The sequence below is a fragment of the Adelges cooleyi genome, unplaced genomic scaffold, assembly GCF_023614345.1.
Source record: "Adelges cooleyi isolate 19-005CV unplaced genomic scaffold, UGA_ACOO_1.1 ACOO_flye_CR_arks_rails_tigmint_CR_PRNA_23, whole genome shotgun sequence".
NCBI classification, from domain to species: Eukaryota; Metazoa; Arthropoda; class Insecta; order Hemiptera; family Adelgidae; genus Adelges; species Adelges cooleyi.
Genome location: NW_026095893.1, coordinates 12,209,285 through 12,226,766, shown reverse-complemented (window position 1 = coordinate 12,226,766; position 17,482 = coordinate 12,209,285). Strand labels below are relative to the sequence as shown.

Here is a 17,482-nt window from a genome sequence, read left to right as displayed (position 1 = left end):
TGACATTTTTGAAATATTCAAATCATTGACTCGGAACTGTAATTGTCATATTAGAACTAGGGAAATACAAAATTGTTTGCATTTGCTTTAACTATTAGCAATTTGTTTGATAAGAATAAAAAAAAACTATTAGCGATTAATTAGTTTTAACAGTACGTCTACAGTAAATCGATAGAACGTCCGTGACGCTTAGCACCCGTTAAGTGTCTTGTCTCGTTTTATTCTTCAAGTTTGAGGCCCGTTTACCATTGACCATTAATAAATAACAATCCAGACCGACTCGTTTGACAAAACTAGAGTTTCGCGCCCCTTTACTAAATGAGCAAGCATTATGCATTGGATACCGAATCAATTGTTCGGCCAGCGTGCCTGCAATATTATAAGTAACGTAATAGTTTCCTTAAATTTTACAGTCAAACGTACACATCTATACGTTTTACGTAAATGATCATTTTTTTTTTTTTACAAAAATAACTTTCTTGACAGTAGAACTGACAGAAAGGATACATTTTTTTTTACGTTCAGAAAAATTATGAACACTGTATACAGCTGAATAAGAGAGATGACCGTAGAAAAAAAAAATACAAAACCCATTCAGCCGCTTGATCCATTGAACACATTTTTTACGCCATTATAATGCTGCAATATTATTTGCGGGCAAACGTTCGCCACGGTACTTAAATCCACTTGTATCGTTTGTCGTGTCTATCTTCCTGGCTCTTTGTACCTCCTCCATAATAAGTCTATAACAAAATGGAGTGAAATTGGCGAACGCTATTCGTGTTTTATAGTTTTCTGTCATGTATACCCGGAGGTACTCATTGTTCTCAGAGAACCGGAGACAGACTTTGTAAAAACATACATCTTGACTACGATAATGTTGCTATAGGAATAGTAGTTCTATTATCTATTTTGTATCAGATACAGTGTAATACACAGTACCTTTAGATCATGTTTTGTAACTAAACCGAAAAATAATGCCATTTTTTGAACCTAGTAAATTCTATTACCGGAAACTTTTTATGATCAATTATAAATATTTAACCACATTCAGAAAGTATTTACTTTCTAATAAGCTTATGCGAATGAATCTAATCTGAAACAATTAAATTATTCGGTTTTCAAATACCAAACTTAAGTATTGATGAAAATAAGTCAAGCTCATCAAAATATATATTTAATACAAACATTTAAATAATCAACTCGATCATACTATACGATTATATTATATAACTATCACGTTTATATGTAGTCGGTAATTCGCATTAATATAATGCGAATTGAGTTAATCCGAGATCATCGTACGTATAAGCCTGTTTTTAATGCTCGTTAAATTAATGAAATTTCATAATCTATAATTAAATCATACTTTAATGTTAAAAATTGCATACAAACTAAAAGTATAACACGCATTCATTTATTCGCTTTAATTTAAATTATAATTGGTCCAACTATAAATGTAGGTATAATTATACCAACTAATATATTTTGGATTATTATTTCCTAATTTTAAATTGATATTTCTATTGAAAAGTATGATTTTTTTAAGACGTGTCTATGACAGCAAGAAGCTATTTCTAAATTATATATTAATGTTAGTTTTTAATAATTGATGAACTATTAAAAGCTAAATCACGTACAACTTCAGTTTTAAATCAGGTGATGCCGTGATGGTTTATAAGTGATGGTATTATATATTATACGTATTAATCATTCGTTTATCGTACATAGAAAGTGATTTTGAGTTTTAGTACAAGAGACGACAGAGATAATTTTTAAATCGTAAACTACCTATGAATTAAAATCCAAATATTATTTCTGATGAAATCTTTACTGGCGTATAGTCGAAAGTAGAGTACGGCTTAGGTAGTATTATAATCGCCAACTATACATGGCTGTATTATGTGATTATTTAAGGATTATGAACCGTGTTCGAGCGAATAATAATAATGAATATATATAGAAATAATACATAAGCGGACTAATACATAAAGAAAACCGGATCACTCGAAATCGGATTAGGTATTAAATTTAAACCCTATACGGTTGTCGAAGAATTATATAAATATGGATTAAGATGCATGTCGGTGGATCGCTAAAATCACTTCTAGGTCGATATCGCCACTAACGGGTTATTCGTCAACAGAGGACACGCGGATAAAGTAATCCATATCAAGTCGAATACCAGGTGGCCTGTAAAACGTTTGCGTGACATCAAACACGATCAATTTAATTTATGCGATACGCCGATATACCTAATCCTTTGTTCGGCAAACCGATTTCGTTATTACCAAACACATGTGTAAATGTAGTTATGTTGTTGTCTCGCAACAAACGCACTCGCATTGTGGGGGAGAAAAATGATTTTTGTTTTGCTCAGGTTTTTTAGAATATGATATATTTTATATTTTTAAAACATATTAAGTTATATAAGGTCATTAGATGTAATTGCGGTTTTGTTAGGAAATATAACGATGTAGAAAAATAATTGTGAGTTTTTGTTTTACGTGTACAAAAAAAAATAAATAAATAAGAAGAAGAGAAAGAAAGATTATCGTTGTCCGTTATGGATTACACTGCTATGGTGGACTCTTCGAGCATTTCGGTCCACGGGGCACTTATGATATTATACGCAACTGAATAACCGTGAGACGTATATATATATATACTCACTCACATTCATATTGGTTTGTGTGTGTGTAGTTTGTATTAATATTATAAATATATATATATGGTCTTTTGTTCTAATACTACAGACTACAGCGTATAATCTTAGACGTGTGCGAGGTAAAAAGGGACGAGGGGAGAAGTAGACCGAAGGGATTTAAGCCGTTATCCCTGGCGTTCATTAGTGCAGGATTACCGGGTCGGTTCCAAGAGTAAATGTGCAGAGAGCTCCGGCGGGCGAGAGCTATTAGGAAACGGATCCGGCAAATCCGGATTACCTCAATGTGTAGGTCGGGGGGAACCCGTATGAGGGGACGTGAAATTCGTATAGCTGGGCCTCGTGTACATATGTTTGTGTGTAAATGTACAGCAACAGAAATAGAAATTGAAACAGAAGTCTCGTTAAATTGTGTGTTCACGGCCACCGCTGATTTTTCTTACAGCACCCAATACAGGACCCACTCTCACCCGGTGTATACATGCACTTTTTCTCGATCACTAGTAAAATCAATAAAATATAGAATAAATATTGAACATTATATGACCAAGCGACAAAACGACCACAGGAGAGGGAGGCAATCATAGAGGGAGAAGTTAGTAGTAGTGTCGTGTAGGCAACTTATAGAGAAAGACAACTTGAGTTATAATATAAGCTATGCTATATATATATATATATATATATATTAATTATTATATATAAATGATAAATAAGCTAAAAATTCGCTTTTCGTATATTTTTTAGATACAGTAAGTAGTTGTTTTATTTAATTCGTTACGCTAATTATTATTAGCTATAATGACTTCTTAAACATAGGTAATAATCTCATGAGTTAAGTTGAACGCAGTAAATTATGTTTGCGTTACTTACATAGCTTTCGAATTGGAAAATTTCACATGACGGTATGGTACCTGTAAGTGCTGAACATTATTATAATAATATTATTATTATTTTGAACAGTTCGATACAGGCGGAGGTAGGGCAAACCTATAAAAAAAGGTTAAATGAAAACGAAGAGTATATCGTTAATAATCTAGTGGCGTGTATGCTTATGACGTGTAAGTATTAGATGGTTTTAATTGCTACAGTTAAAAAATACACATATGCTCCTTAATATATCCCCATTAAAAATTCCGGCTAATGTTATTAATTAGCGTATAGACGTGCTCCAATTTCTATAAAAGCATATTTAGCTAAGTATATATTATATTAATAGTGGTAATAATTGTACGGGCTGGTCGAATTTTATCTGTTTATTATCTTCGAACTAGCCGCTGTTTTCGTCCACAACGTATCTAATAAACTCGTTGTTACGGCGAACACTTGGATTACTAATTTGTATTAATTGTTCACGTTTTATTGTTATATTTAATTTGTTTAAACCGTGAAAAATGATACCAAAACAGCGTACTGGAACGATGGTACCACTATTATATTATTATATTAACGAATTTTAACGTTTCAAAGATTTCTCGAGTTAAACGACGGTGAACCGAGTGCTTTGTTGTGCGTGTGTGTGTTTGGCAGTCTGAGAACCATCACATAACCTAAGGATTAAACAATACAGTTTCCACTTGAGAAGATTGTATTATAATCAGTTATATTTATATACTTACCGTATTGAGGATAAACATATACTGGTAAGATTTATACTTAAATCGATAAAAAACATATTGTTATAACAAATGAATAACATTTGTTTGTCATTATGAACGCAAAACAGAAAAGTTAATAATATTGAAGTTAATTTATATGAGGGTATTCAAATACGCGAGGCTCTTGGAAAAGACGGCTCGGTAGCGAAAATAAGTGTTCATTTTCGGTGTTGTAGTCATTGTTTTAGAGGTGGGAAAAATTTGGTATGACATAATCGAGAGTAACAAACTTTCTATGAAAAAGATTAAGTTTAAAATGGTAAATGAACTTTTTAAATTTTAGCCAGACCAGGCAAAATTAACAAGTGTTTAGAAATTAAACTGTTAAATTATAAAAAAAAAAATTATTCAATTTAAATTTGTTTTTTTGAACCAAATATTATGTCATAATATAGCCAAGTGCATATTATATTTTAACTACGAATTAAAAGTAGCATATAGAAACTACATACCGATACTTACACATGCCTATTATATATTAAATTAGAAATAGAAAACAATAAAAGTAAAAGTTTAATTGCTGAGCTTTAGCATTTGGACTTATTGAAATCACAAACCGATACTTTTGCAACATCAAAATTGTTTTAGGTGTAGCTAAGTGTTACGCTGTGACGCTATGCGGAAATGTGGTGTTGCAATACGCTTCGGGTCTAAATGCATTTAATCCCAGATTATCATAATTCACATATATTTGATGCTGCATACAAAAGTAGTAATAGTAAAGCAAAAGTATTACCAGAAATTATCTCATAAATATAAATCTCACTAACTTTTTTACTTAAGCGTGTTTACAAATATATAGTATAAATATTGTATATCAAAAAATATTTTCATATTGATTTAATATTATACATTATAAGTATTAGTTAATAAAAAAATGTGTTAAATTAAATTTGTATTAATTATACTTATTTCCACAACAATAACATGTTTACGTTATTTTTACGAATATAACGGATTTTTGATATGCCACCTCTATTGTAAACTATTGTGTATGATAAACCACTATATTTTTTTAATACACTTTTTAGTTGAAAATGATTTAACAGCAATTATTTTCTATTTGATTAAATTTGTTTGGGTATCTGCCAATTGGTCAATTTCACCAAAATAATACATTATGCCTTCGTCATAAAACTATTAACAAGTTCTAATTACTATTTTTATCTATTTATTAATAAATTGTCGTTGATTTTTTTTTTATTACTTGCTTAAGTGATGTGTAATTATATAGTAGTTAATTTATTAACCAACACAATGCTAGAACTTTTGCGATCTAATATTTGAGTATATTTATTGAACGAGTATTTTTATTTCCATATAAGTAATATTAGGGTTTCGATAAATATTTAAAATTATAGTTTGACGTTTAATCTAAAAATAAATTAATTTCCTTATTCGCTTTAACCCATACAATTATTATTATTAGGGTCGGTCACCCTCCCAACCCCGTGTTTCCACTTTGTCCTATCCATCTTAATTCGTTACAAGTGCCTTTGTGGCTCTTTGAATCCATACTTTTTTTTCTGTTTCTCCCTAATTAGTAGTTCTTATATTATTTTCATTACCGTTAGGCGTTAACTCAAAATAAATCATAGTAATAGTTAATTTTACTATTATTTTCATAATAATTAATTTTATTTTCATAATCAAGTGTAATTATTTGTAAAATTGTATACCTTTTAAAATCCTTTTGATAAAAATAAAACTTGAACTAACTATCAAATATTCAAAAATATTCTTTACATTCTACTCCTATATTATTAGTAATGGTGTCTGCATTAAAAATTAACAACCGGAGAATTGATTGATTACCAATAAATTGCTGTATGAGTATCGTATAGATATTAATTAGAAATTGTGTATTTAGATTTGTCAAGTGTCAGCGTCGCTCTAACTAGGTACCATTGGCTATGAATTATGATATCTTGTACTGGTTTGTTATATTTTTTAAAAGACTACAAAAATACTAATAAGTAACTAGTGTCAATTATATGTTATTGTTGAGATATAATGTACATATGCAGAATCTCAAAAAAAACAAACTAGTGTAGGTACATTATATATATATATTATACATAAACCACCAGAAGTAATTTTAACTATTTCATCCATAATATCCATTGTATTACGATATTTCAATGCACCTATAGTTGTTGATAAATCCAATATTATAAACGCGACGGATAACAATAATAATAATAATTATTATTATTATTGTTATTATTATTCCACATTCAACGGTTGTGACGCCAGTACGTTTAAGAAATTAATTTCAATGTCTCTCTAATGTAAAACACATTACATACGTACACAGCATCTGATGGGATATTGCGGAGAGGACAATAAGGTTTTTTTTTTTTGGGCCCAGAATCGGCAATTTTTGTTTTGTCTTGAGCCCAAAGTAGCTTTTATTGTAGGAAACCAACAGACATGAATAAGATGACCTCGGACGCGACCGCTGTTAATCACACGTCGTCGCCAAACTCGAAAACAGATAATCACAACAGAGTGTTGTCGTCTGTCGTGTATTAGGTGGCGTCGGCGGTGTTGGTGAATTTAAAATAATTTAAAACACAATAATATGCGACATAATCACATTATGGTTAATAAGGTGTTCGGTCACGGGCACTTCGTTAGCGCGTCATTCGCCGTCGAATCGTTAACATCCAATTGTTGTGTTGAGACGGTGAGCGTTTTGTTTTGTTTACCGCCGGTGCAGTTTCGTCCGAGGCGCCGAAATGCATATAATATAATAATATACGCGACTAAGAATTTTAATACGAAAATTCCTCGTAGGCTTTAAAGTGTCCCCGGCGTCGCCACAGTTCGGAAAAAAAAAGAGGAAGAAAAAAATCTATAATAACGCATAGAAAAGAGTAATAACAATAATCGGTTTCACGCGGCTAAATACGAAACAATCGGTCGTATTATATAGGTGTATCTACGGAAACATAATAATACTACAGGATCACTGGTATAGTATCATTGTAGTGGGAGTAGTAGTAGTAGTAGTAGTAGTTGTAAATGTAGTAGCAGGATAATATCAATAGTATTCATAATAGTATTTTTTTTACATTTTAAAGAGAAATATCATGTACAACATATTGTAATGTGTTGTAGGAATAATCGGTGCACCGAAACGAATGCAGTTTATTGTTACCGTGCAAACGACGGCGGCAAACGCATCGCATGGTCTTAGGATTTTTAGCGCCGTCGCCGATCGTCGGCCGCAATTACATATATATATATATATATATATATATATTTATATTATTGTGTGTATAAAATAATGTAAACAATGCGATAGAATTAACCTTGGACAGGCGTCGCATGCCGTCGCATCACAGTGCCGATGGCGGCGAAAGACGAGCTAAGAACATTTTATCGGTCTGCGCAAGATACGCACATTATAATTCCTTATCAGCAAAACACTGCTGTAAATTGAATATATATATATATATATATATATTGCACACCTGGGAAACATCCTTGGACATCCTCTCGTTTTTCTACAAAACACTTTTTCTTAGTCTCCCCCTTCCCCCCTTGACAATAATTGTGGCCACCGCCGTCGCCGCTACTTTGGCGTCACGTGTTAATAAATATCCGGAATTCGAGTTCATTATATATATATATATATATATATATATATTATTATTGGCCACTAGAAAATATTTTAAGCCGAACCGTGTAAAATACGATCACTGCGTTAAACTCCAGTGTAATAATAATAAGCTAGGTATATACATAGTTGTGTTGTTCACATTTTTCTGTGATGAAAAAATATGAAGTTGTAAAAAGCGGAATATCTGCCTTAGGCCATTGCGTTTTATTATTAAATAATTAAATCATCAGAACTCTTATTTCACGTGTACATGCAAAATACGAGTATCCGGATGTCACAATGGTTTGTGTAGCTGTTTGTGAATTTAATGTGAAATTTCACGTTAAATCCATGTACTTAATATACTTATTATTCGAATACACGTTTTCACGAATATTCGTGAAATGTTCATAGCAATGTTGCTCTGACAGTTCCATTTTTGTTTAGTTGATACAATGATATAAAAAATGGCATTTAATTAAACCATGGTATGTTAATACTACGAGTATAGCCTTGCCATGCGCATCACACAAAATTAATGTCGTCAAGGGTCACATAAGACAATATAATACGCGTTATACCGTAGAGGATGTAGGCGGCCAGCGACTCAGAAATACAAACACCTAGTACCATTATGGTTTGGGAAAAATGTATTATTTCTTAGCAAATGAAAATGGGTGCTAAATGTAATATGTATTCTAAAAAAAAAGTATTATTATTACAGTATATTATGAACAATACAGTAATAATATTGAATACCTATACTGCCCTCCTAAGCAAAAATGCCGTAATTCGAAAAACATTTTTTTTGTTTGTAAAAACCCGTTTAAACAAACTCGTTTCTTACTTGGTTTAAACGGTTATTTAAGTATTTTTTTTCGAGAGTTACGGCATTTTTGCTTACGAGGGCAGTATATATATATATATATATATATATATATATATACAAAAACGTGTAGGTTATAGGTTGCGTCCGTCGCTGTATGTTCACGAATAGCTGAACATCAAAAAATTAGTTTTCCCTTGAAGAAAAACATTAGACCACGAATATGTCTTAGGTGTCTTAGGATTACTTATACTAAAAGGAATTTTAATATAACAGATAAACCGCACGATTACTATTAAGGCGTTTTAGTAGGCAAAGAGTAACACATTGCCATGTAAACGGATAAAAATAATTTTGTATATTGTTAGAGTATTTTATAACTTAATATAACAGCTAATCGTTATGTAAGAGTTGCACTTTAAACAAATGATTACTCACAGAAAAGAAACAAAAATACAATAAAAACAAAAAAGCTTTAAATAAATAAATAAATGATTGGATTATCTATACGTGTATAATGTATATGTTATTATTACACAAATATATATTTAATGGAAGACAATACACTTTTCTGATGATAATTAAAAAATATGGTATTTATTTCCCGTTGAATATAATATTTTTTTTGTTATGTTTAACTCGTGTGTAATATATTTTAGTATTATTGAAATATTTCTCAGTTTTTACCTTTTAATTATATACATAGATATGAAATATTGAACATATGTGGACAAAAGGTGTTCGAGTGCACCTCGAAGCCGGATCTTTCATTTTAACGTTCGTTTGCGAGTTATGACATATTATGACAGTCACAATAGATTGTTCATGACAGATCGTTACGGCGAAATTTTACGGCTAAAACATCAGCTGTTTATGTAATATTTACCTAAAACTTCACTATGTCGTTACGGTGTTGTGGTTTTAAAAAGTTAATTTTAATTTTTACTGTCGTGAAAATATTTATTTTCAGGTTAATTCAAGATATTATTACTTTGGTGGCGATAACATGCTTCCTAGAAAAAAGTTTCACGTCTTGTACAGTAGTTCGGTTACAGTATTTTATTTTTGTAATGAAGAAGACTTCCTAAAGGATGCATTGGACTTCGACTTTTAAAGCTTGGTCATATTCCAACATATTATAAATTTTGAAATATTAATTATATTGTTTTATTTATTAATATTATTGCCAAATTTTCAACCGTTATTTTTGGTGTAAATAAAAAGCTGAACTAACGCTTCGTCTACAGTCGTACGTTGTGTACTATTAATTTAGTTAATTTTTACATATTATTAAAAGTTAAACGGTATAAAGAGATACCACAAAAAAAAAACGTGCAATGAAACGAGCGTCGCGTTACGCAGGGTTATGAGCGGTGCCTAAGTGTTGCCATGAATTGAATCCGAACAAAGTTGATGTCTTGAGCCACACGGATTCAGGGTGTCATAACGCTCATGGGTACTATAGGACAATCCCTGCGGGATAAATACACTCGGAGTTGTCACACGACTCGGAATTCAATCAAAACGCCATTGTGTCCGTGGGTCGAATCATTTAAATTCAGATAAGCCTTTTTGGACAAGACGTTATTATACTGTCCAAGAACACCCGAGGTCTATTACGAGCGTACCCCAAACTCTAATTATTTATCCCTCACAGCGGTCTATAGATGAGCTGACCAGAAGAGTAGACCTAGTGTCATTGTAGTGTAGTTCTAAAGCTCCAAGTCTTAACCGGCCGTTTCTAAAGGTAAAGCCTAAGTAGGAAGTACATGCGTAATAATCCCTTTACCGCCACCGTAGCCGTCGTTTAGGGATTAAATGCGTTTGATAACAATCACCCTTCATCCTGAAGCTTTCCTAATAAGATGCACGAAACGTTGTATTTAGATTGATGATTGATCGTTATTTCATATAGTATAATATTGTTATATTTTAAGATTTAGCAAAACAATGACAACACTTTCGTTCGCGTTCGGATTTAATAAATCTACTGATTTATAATAATTATTTTTAAAAAAACATGTGTTTTCAAAACGCATTTAGATTATGACGTGTATAATCTCTGCATATGATGTTATATATGTATATATATATATATAACCACGGAAACGATGCAAACATCCGGCTCCGCATCGCATCATAAAACTGACACGGTGCAATAAACAAACATTCGATTTTTTTAAAGGTCGTTTTTAGTATACAGCTACCGTGCATCTCCAATGAACTCCAATTCCGTTTAAGAGAACATATTATTATTGTAGTCCAAGCTCCATTAACACATTAAGAAACGGACTGGGCTGTCGTATACCGGGCTCGTGGTTCGACTGTACATAAACAATAGAGTAATATTGAGCGGCCGTTCCGCCTGAAGATTGATGCTCAAAAAGTAGCTATTTCACAGTGTGGCCTCCAACAAAAATCGAAATATGTTGATATTAATTCCACATATTTTACACTACAAATGGGGTAAATTAAGTTTAAATAAATATTTAGTAGTAAATAACATAAAATAATTAACATAATCTGTATAATTGTACAACTGATAACAAAAAACAGGCAACCCATTTTACAGTTCATTTACGGTATATTTTTATCATCAAAAACATTGGCGCTGCAAAATATATACCGTTTGCCGGTTCGCGCTTCTATTTGTTAATATTGGTCGCATAGATATAAAACGGTCGCTCTATATTAATCTATGATACAAACATTGCTTGAGAGAGGCATACTTTAATAAAACTAGGTCACGAAATTGTAACATTTTATCGAGAAAGTATTTTTTGCGAATTCCACGTATCGCTGATAGTTATTCGTATTATTTTTCACTCGTTATCTTTTAAATAGATGACTCAAAAGCTAATTTTGACTAAAAAAAGAAAAATTTGTCATTACGACTCGATTGCAACAGCAACAGCTAGTCTACAAATAATTATTCTTAACAAAATAAAATAATAACCAAGACTTTTTTTTTATTATAATCTTTGTGGCTTTATTGTCACTGACGAGCCGTGCTTATTTCACATATTGATGGTTGCCCTTTGGTTTTTATATAGATACGACCTTAAAAATTACGTAGTGCCGTCGTTTAGTCGCCTATGACAGCGTGTATACAATCAATAGAACAATCAGTCGTCATTGTCGTACACACCGGCAACGTCACCTCGATATTATTCCAATACCACCACCACCATAAGATATCGGTTGGTCAGTCAACCGAACGATCATCCGGACGGGTTACCACTAAAACGCAAATTATATCCACGGTTCGTCAAACTAGGGATAGATGGCTTCAGTGAGCTTTAGAATAAAATGCATTTCTTAAAAATCAACAGCTATTTTGAGTAGCAACCAAAAACCTAAAAGGGGCAAGGGAGAGAAAAATAGACAAATGTCTAAGGATGACATAATTTAAAGGGCGCGCATTTCATAATAACATCAAAAAAGGGGGGAAGGTTGAGTGACTTAAGGCTATGGTATTGCCTTAGGCTAATTGAAATAAGTGGCATTTGTTATTTTTGACTTTGATAATTGATATAATATCACATAGATCGTCTCTGAAAAGAACGGTAGCGTAATTGGAAGGTAATGTTATCTTTTTAGTCTGCACGATTAGTAGTATAGTGATGGTAATATGTTTTTTACAACATAATTGATTCACTAAATGTATACACTGTATTTTAGGGTATGTAATAAAAACCTAACAAGCGTGACTTACCTGGACCGGATTGACCGTCAGTGGCAGTAGACACTGGAGATGTCGACCCTTGCAAGTGCGCTGGCAACGTTATTGGTTGACTCTGCAAAAAATAAAACAAAAATTAAAATAACGTTTTACTGTGGGTAATACTTGAAGACTATAGTCAAGGTTTGAGTTCGTTCACCTCGATTAATAAGACGTACACTATTATTATATAATCGTCTTTAATGTTTAATTAATGAATTAATATTATTATGCAGTTTTCTCTGCAGTGTCCCTTTTTAATGTTTTCTATATTGCAGTGTCATGCCTAATTCGAACGGGAGAACGTGATTCTTTTTTTCCTTTCTTTCGCCTGTATATAAAACATACTGTATACGATTTTATAATTTATTGTTTTTCGACCTACGTAAGTTAACATCGCAAATGAAGTTCAATCAGTCAAAAGGGAACCGATGAACCGTTGTTTCCTTCCTTTACATTGTCACGAGGATTAACGACTTCCTCGATTTATTATTACTATTTTTTTTTTAGGTGCTCGGGCATTTGTCACGGGTTTTAGGTCGTTGTGGCGAAACCCCAGAGACGGCTATTGTGGCGATGCGGCTTCCTGCGTTTATATAGCGTCGAAGTTTATTTTCGAAAAAAGATATAAGATGATCAGAGTTATCATTGAATGCACTTTAAGACAATAAGTTAAATGATGATTTGCAAAAAAAAAAATCTACGCGACGAGTTAAATTTGCATTTGCGGTCTGGCCTAATGCACGCATGGGGAGAGGAGTGGTGAACCCGCTTAATGAATTCGACCACTATTATGGGACGGCAATAAAAATGAGTTAATAATCCGCGGTCCACGATAGTTTTCTAAACCGGGGTTAAGTGATGTCAACAACTAGAGGCCGAATCAGTATACGTCTTTTTAGTGGGCTATATTATTTTATATCGGTCCGTAAATACAGTGTGTAATATTATATTAACCCGAAACGTTACAATCATGTCACAGTTGTCACCCCATGATTTTCTGTACAGACTGTAGGTCTCCCAACGTTGTAACAATACAAATAATATGGTACGTTGCTCTCAAAAGGATCCTTCTCAACGGATATCGTAAGTGTACACCTGTATAGATTATAGAATGTATATTGAACTGACCACATTTTTTCTCAAAAAATACAAATATACCTTCTCATTGTTTATTTGTTGAGAGTAGTGACACTAAATTTACCATATTTTATAGTCGAGCCGAGGTGTCTGTGTCTTCAAAGACAATGTTTTTTTTTTGTTGAAATCTGTAACTTAACTAAAAAGTTAAGCATTAAAAGTATCGTACTAGTTTTCGAGCCATACTAATACTATGTAGTAATTTTTACAAATCTCAACTGAATAAATAATACACATAATATAAAAATAGTCAGTCAGTCAACAGTAGTCAAAGCATATGGGACGGAATATATATAAATCAATCAGTTAGGACGGACAAACTTAGTCGTTTTTTTTTAGAATTGTTACAACTGAAAATGGTACAATCACTAAAAAATACGCAGCGATGCGACTCTGTGGATAGAGTATAGATTATACAATACCAATACAAATCAGGCAATAAATGCGAGATAAGGGTTCGCTTTGAAAATCAAGTATGAATTCAGATATTTCGAATTTTTATTTAGATTAGTTGCTAGCCCAATGATCAGTCTCGGAATTTGTAAAAATTATCCTTACGAAATAAATAAAAGAAAACAGTTTCTTCCACCTCAAAAAAAGAATTTTTTGTATTCTACTGTATACCTGTAACATTTACAACATCTAAAGAATATCCCCAACAAAATTTAGAACGAGCTCGATAATTTGTTGAAAAGTTATAGTGCGCCGTTTTGTTGAAAAATGTATATATTTACAATGTATGTATTTCCGTTTACTTTTATCAGTAATAACTAATAACTCATATAAGATTGTCTATAATTTTATGCAACGGATGAGACACAATTACCACACTCTACTTTGTAGATTAACTAGACATTTTTTGTTCAGCTTTTTACACTTAATGACTAACATAACCTCAAATCACAATAGTAGGTGCATATTCAATATTATATTTTTTAAACAAACATTTATGGAATATATGATTCAAGAACAAAAGACGGACGATGACGTGTCACTAAAACAATAATAAATAATGTGACATCTTATAAGTTTGCAGTGCACTTACTTATGTGTTATTTTATCATTATAAGTCAAATTTTGTAACTTTAATAGATTTACTATTTACCACTTCCCAGCATTATATGTATAGTATCAGTTTCATTTACTTAATATTATTGCTAAACTATTCTAGAGTTTTATGAGAATGATTTGCATACTAATTAAAGATTATTTTAGTTGTTAGCACGTAAATCTTATTAGGCAGTTCAAATAAATGTTATTAAAAGTATCAAAACATAGAATTAGATATTAAAGGACTTGTACATCCTATAAGTAAACTATAGCACAGAATATTTGCTTTTATAATATTATGTGTAAAGCTATCCATTTATGTTGTCAATTACAAGAAGTGGCAAGAACAAGTAAAGTATGTACAAGTGATAGTTAAAAATTATACAAGACAGCAAAATGACATTTTCATTTTCAGTGTATTCTTAGAATAAGTGATGGTCATTAGTTTTTTCAATATCTTTTTAAGTTTTTATAAAATTGTTTCTTTTACTTTATGGATTCTCATCATCTCAATTAAATAACTGGTTGATAACGTAAAATAAATTTAACAGTTAATTACAGCGAAATAGTAGATATTTTTCTTTAAAGACACATTTGTGTTATCTTTCAAAGTATTTTATTTTAGTATATATTTTTTGAGTTTTTTTAATAATTTCACCAAAACAAATTGACATTTATTATTAACTTATAATATGCGTATCACGATGCAACGTACATAACAAGCGTGCGTATTATTATAATCTTCACGTATCGTGTAGCGCTTCACATGATATGTATAGGCTATACATTTTTTTGTGTTGTAGTAGTGTATTAATGCGATACATTTTTAAACCTAACATAATATACATATAAGAATGGTTTTTTTCATAAACAATAACATTTTATAAAATAGCATAATGCGAAAAAAAGAATGTCCGTTTTATTATTTGCTATAATACTATTTTTCTTACACCAGTTTAAAATATACTTATCAATTTGTATAACCACTTACTAAATAAATAAATAACATTTAAATAAAAAGTAGAAAAAATAATATTAAACGCGTTTTACATTGAATACGCTAATTAGATCTAGGATCAGATACAATTTTAATTTTGAATTAGATCATTTTTTTTTTACTTGATAATAATAATAATATTATTATATTGTATATATAACACAACAAGCTATTATAAATACATTATACATTATGTTTGATTTAAAAACTACATATTCTGGTTATGTTTGATAAATTCACAATGCCTATTTAAATAATTAAATGTTTATGCAGAATGCGATAGTTAATGCGAGTTAATGATTTCCACGATTGTTGTTGGTTAGATTCTTAAGAAATAACGGTAATTTGTTCTGTTGCGTTTCATAATGATAGAATAGGCCTTTCAAAGACAACTAAAATAAATTAGGATACTATTTGTTTATTTCATGTAGTCAAATAAAAGCTAAGACTATGACTAATCCCACATTAGATATGTCACACGGGAAATTAACTGTGAACCATTTGACATTAAATTTCTTATAGAGTCTTAACATTTTTAACAGGAAAATTGTTATGGATTAGTTTTTAAAAGTTTTAAATTAAAAAACAAAACTGCTTCCAATTGAAAATGTTGATACACCGTTTATAGCTGAAAAAATAGTTTTAATAAGTTAAATTACTGCATTGCAAAAAAAAAATATATCTTAATAGTATATATTAAGCATTTTCATACAAAACATCATAACACGCAGAATAATTTTTAATATATCTCGGTAGGTACATATGGCCAATTGGAAATAAAGCGAGTTAGTGTATATTATAAGTATGCAAGTGGGAAGTGGTAATTGGGTACTCATATAGTCGTGTGACTATAAGGTTAAGTAAAAACGAATTGCACGAGTCCGAAAGCAAAAATGTAAAATGTACGTTCAGAAACATTGTCTATTCATAACGCATACAAGAGCTGCACAAACGATTACTAAACACATTCCGCGACGAGGTTTTGCGCAATAACTTGTAAACGATTCTCTTTTTATTATATATTTTTTTGCGTTTACTCGCCCATATATGCGCTGCCGCTGCCACTCGGTTGTATTTTATTAGGAAAAATCTGCGCTAAATTTGTACTATTATTATGTATTTGTATCTGTCAATAACATGTATGCGTTTGTCTGGCACAACAAAGGTGTACCCATATATAATATTATAATATAGAAGTGTGACAGCCGTATAAACTGCGGCGTTTTCCCCATTATAACAGTACACGTATTAATCGGGGTACTAAAAAAACTATGCACACCAAAAAAAAAAAAACCTTTTCAGAATGCTATAGCTAATAGATAAGAATTGGTATTCCTGGACTAGTGTCTGTCCTTAAGGGGCATCTACACCTGCGTATTTTTTGGTCGAAATCAACTTATTTTACATGTAAGGTACTGTTTCTAAGAATACTCCGATTTAAGTTTTAAACAAATATTCGAATTCTTTATAACATTTTCAAGGCATCGAACGTGACATAATTTAAAAATTAATTTTTGTTAATTAATTTCTTTAGTTTAAAAAAGTTAAAATTGCAATTTTTTACATTGAATTATTGAAATAATTAATTAACTAAAAATAATTTTACAATAGGGCCTCGATCGATGCCTTGAAAATGTTTTGAATAATTCAAATGTTTTTCAAAACTTAAATCGAAGTATTCTTAGGACCGTACTGGTTCAAACGTACTGTTTTAAGTTAAAACATATTATGTTTTTGTACAAAAATAAATCCTACATGCGTTATTAGAAATGAAAAAAAGTAAATATCAAAATAGATCCTTATTTTCTATGGAAATATGTA

General features: G+C 31.1%; 2 protein-coding genes across 2 annotated transcripts in view; both read right to left on the bottom strand.

Annotated features, from left to right (window-relative positions):
- LOC126835664 (phosphatidate phosphatase LPIN3) overlaps window positions 1–17,482 on the bottom strand; it is a 207,466-nt gene that overhangs the window by 119,284 nt on the left and 70,700 nt on the right. The window lies entirely within an intron of this gene.
- Window positions 1–17,482, bottom strand: part of LOC126835665 (uncharacterized) — a 53,275-nt gene that overhangs the window by 18,964 nt on the left and 16,829 nt on the right. Inside the window, exon 2 of the mRNA XM_050568399.1 lies at window positions 12,469–12,550. Within this exon, the coding sequence (XP_050424356.1) occupies window positions 12,469–12,550 (82 nt within the window). The remainder of the gene's footprint in view (window positions 1–12,468; window positions 12,551–17,482) is intronic.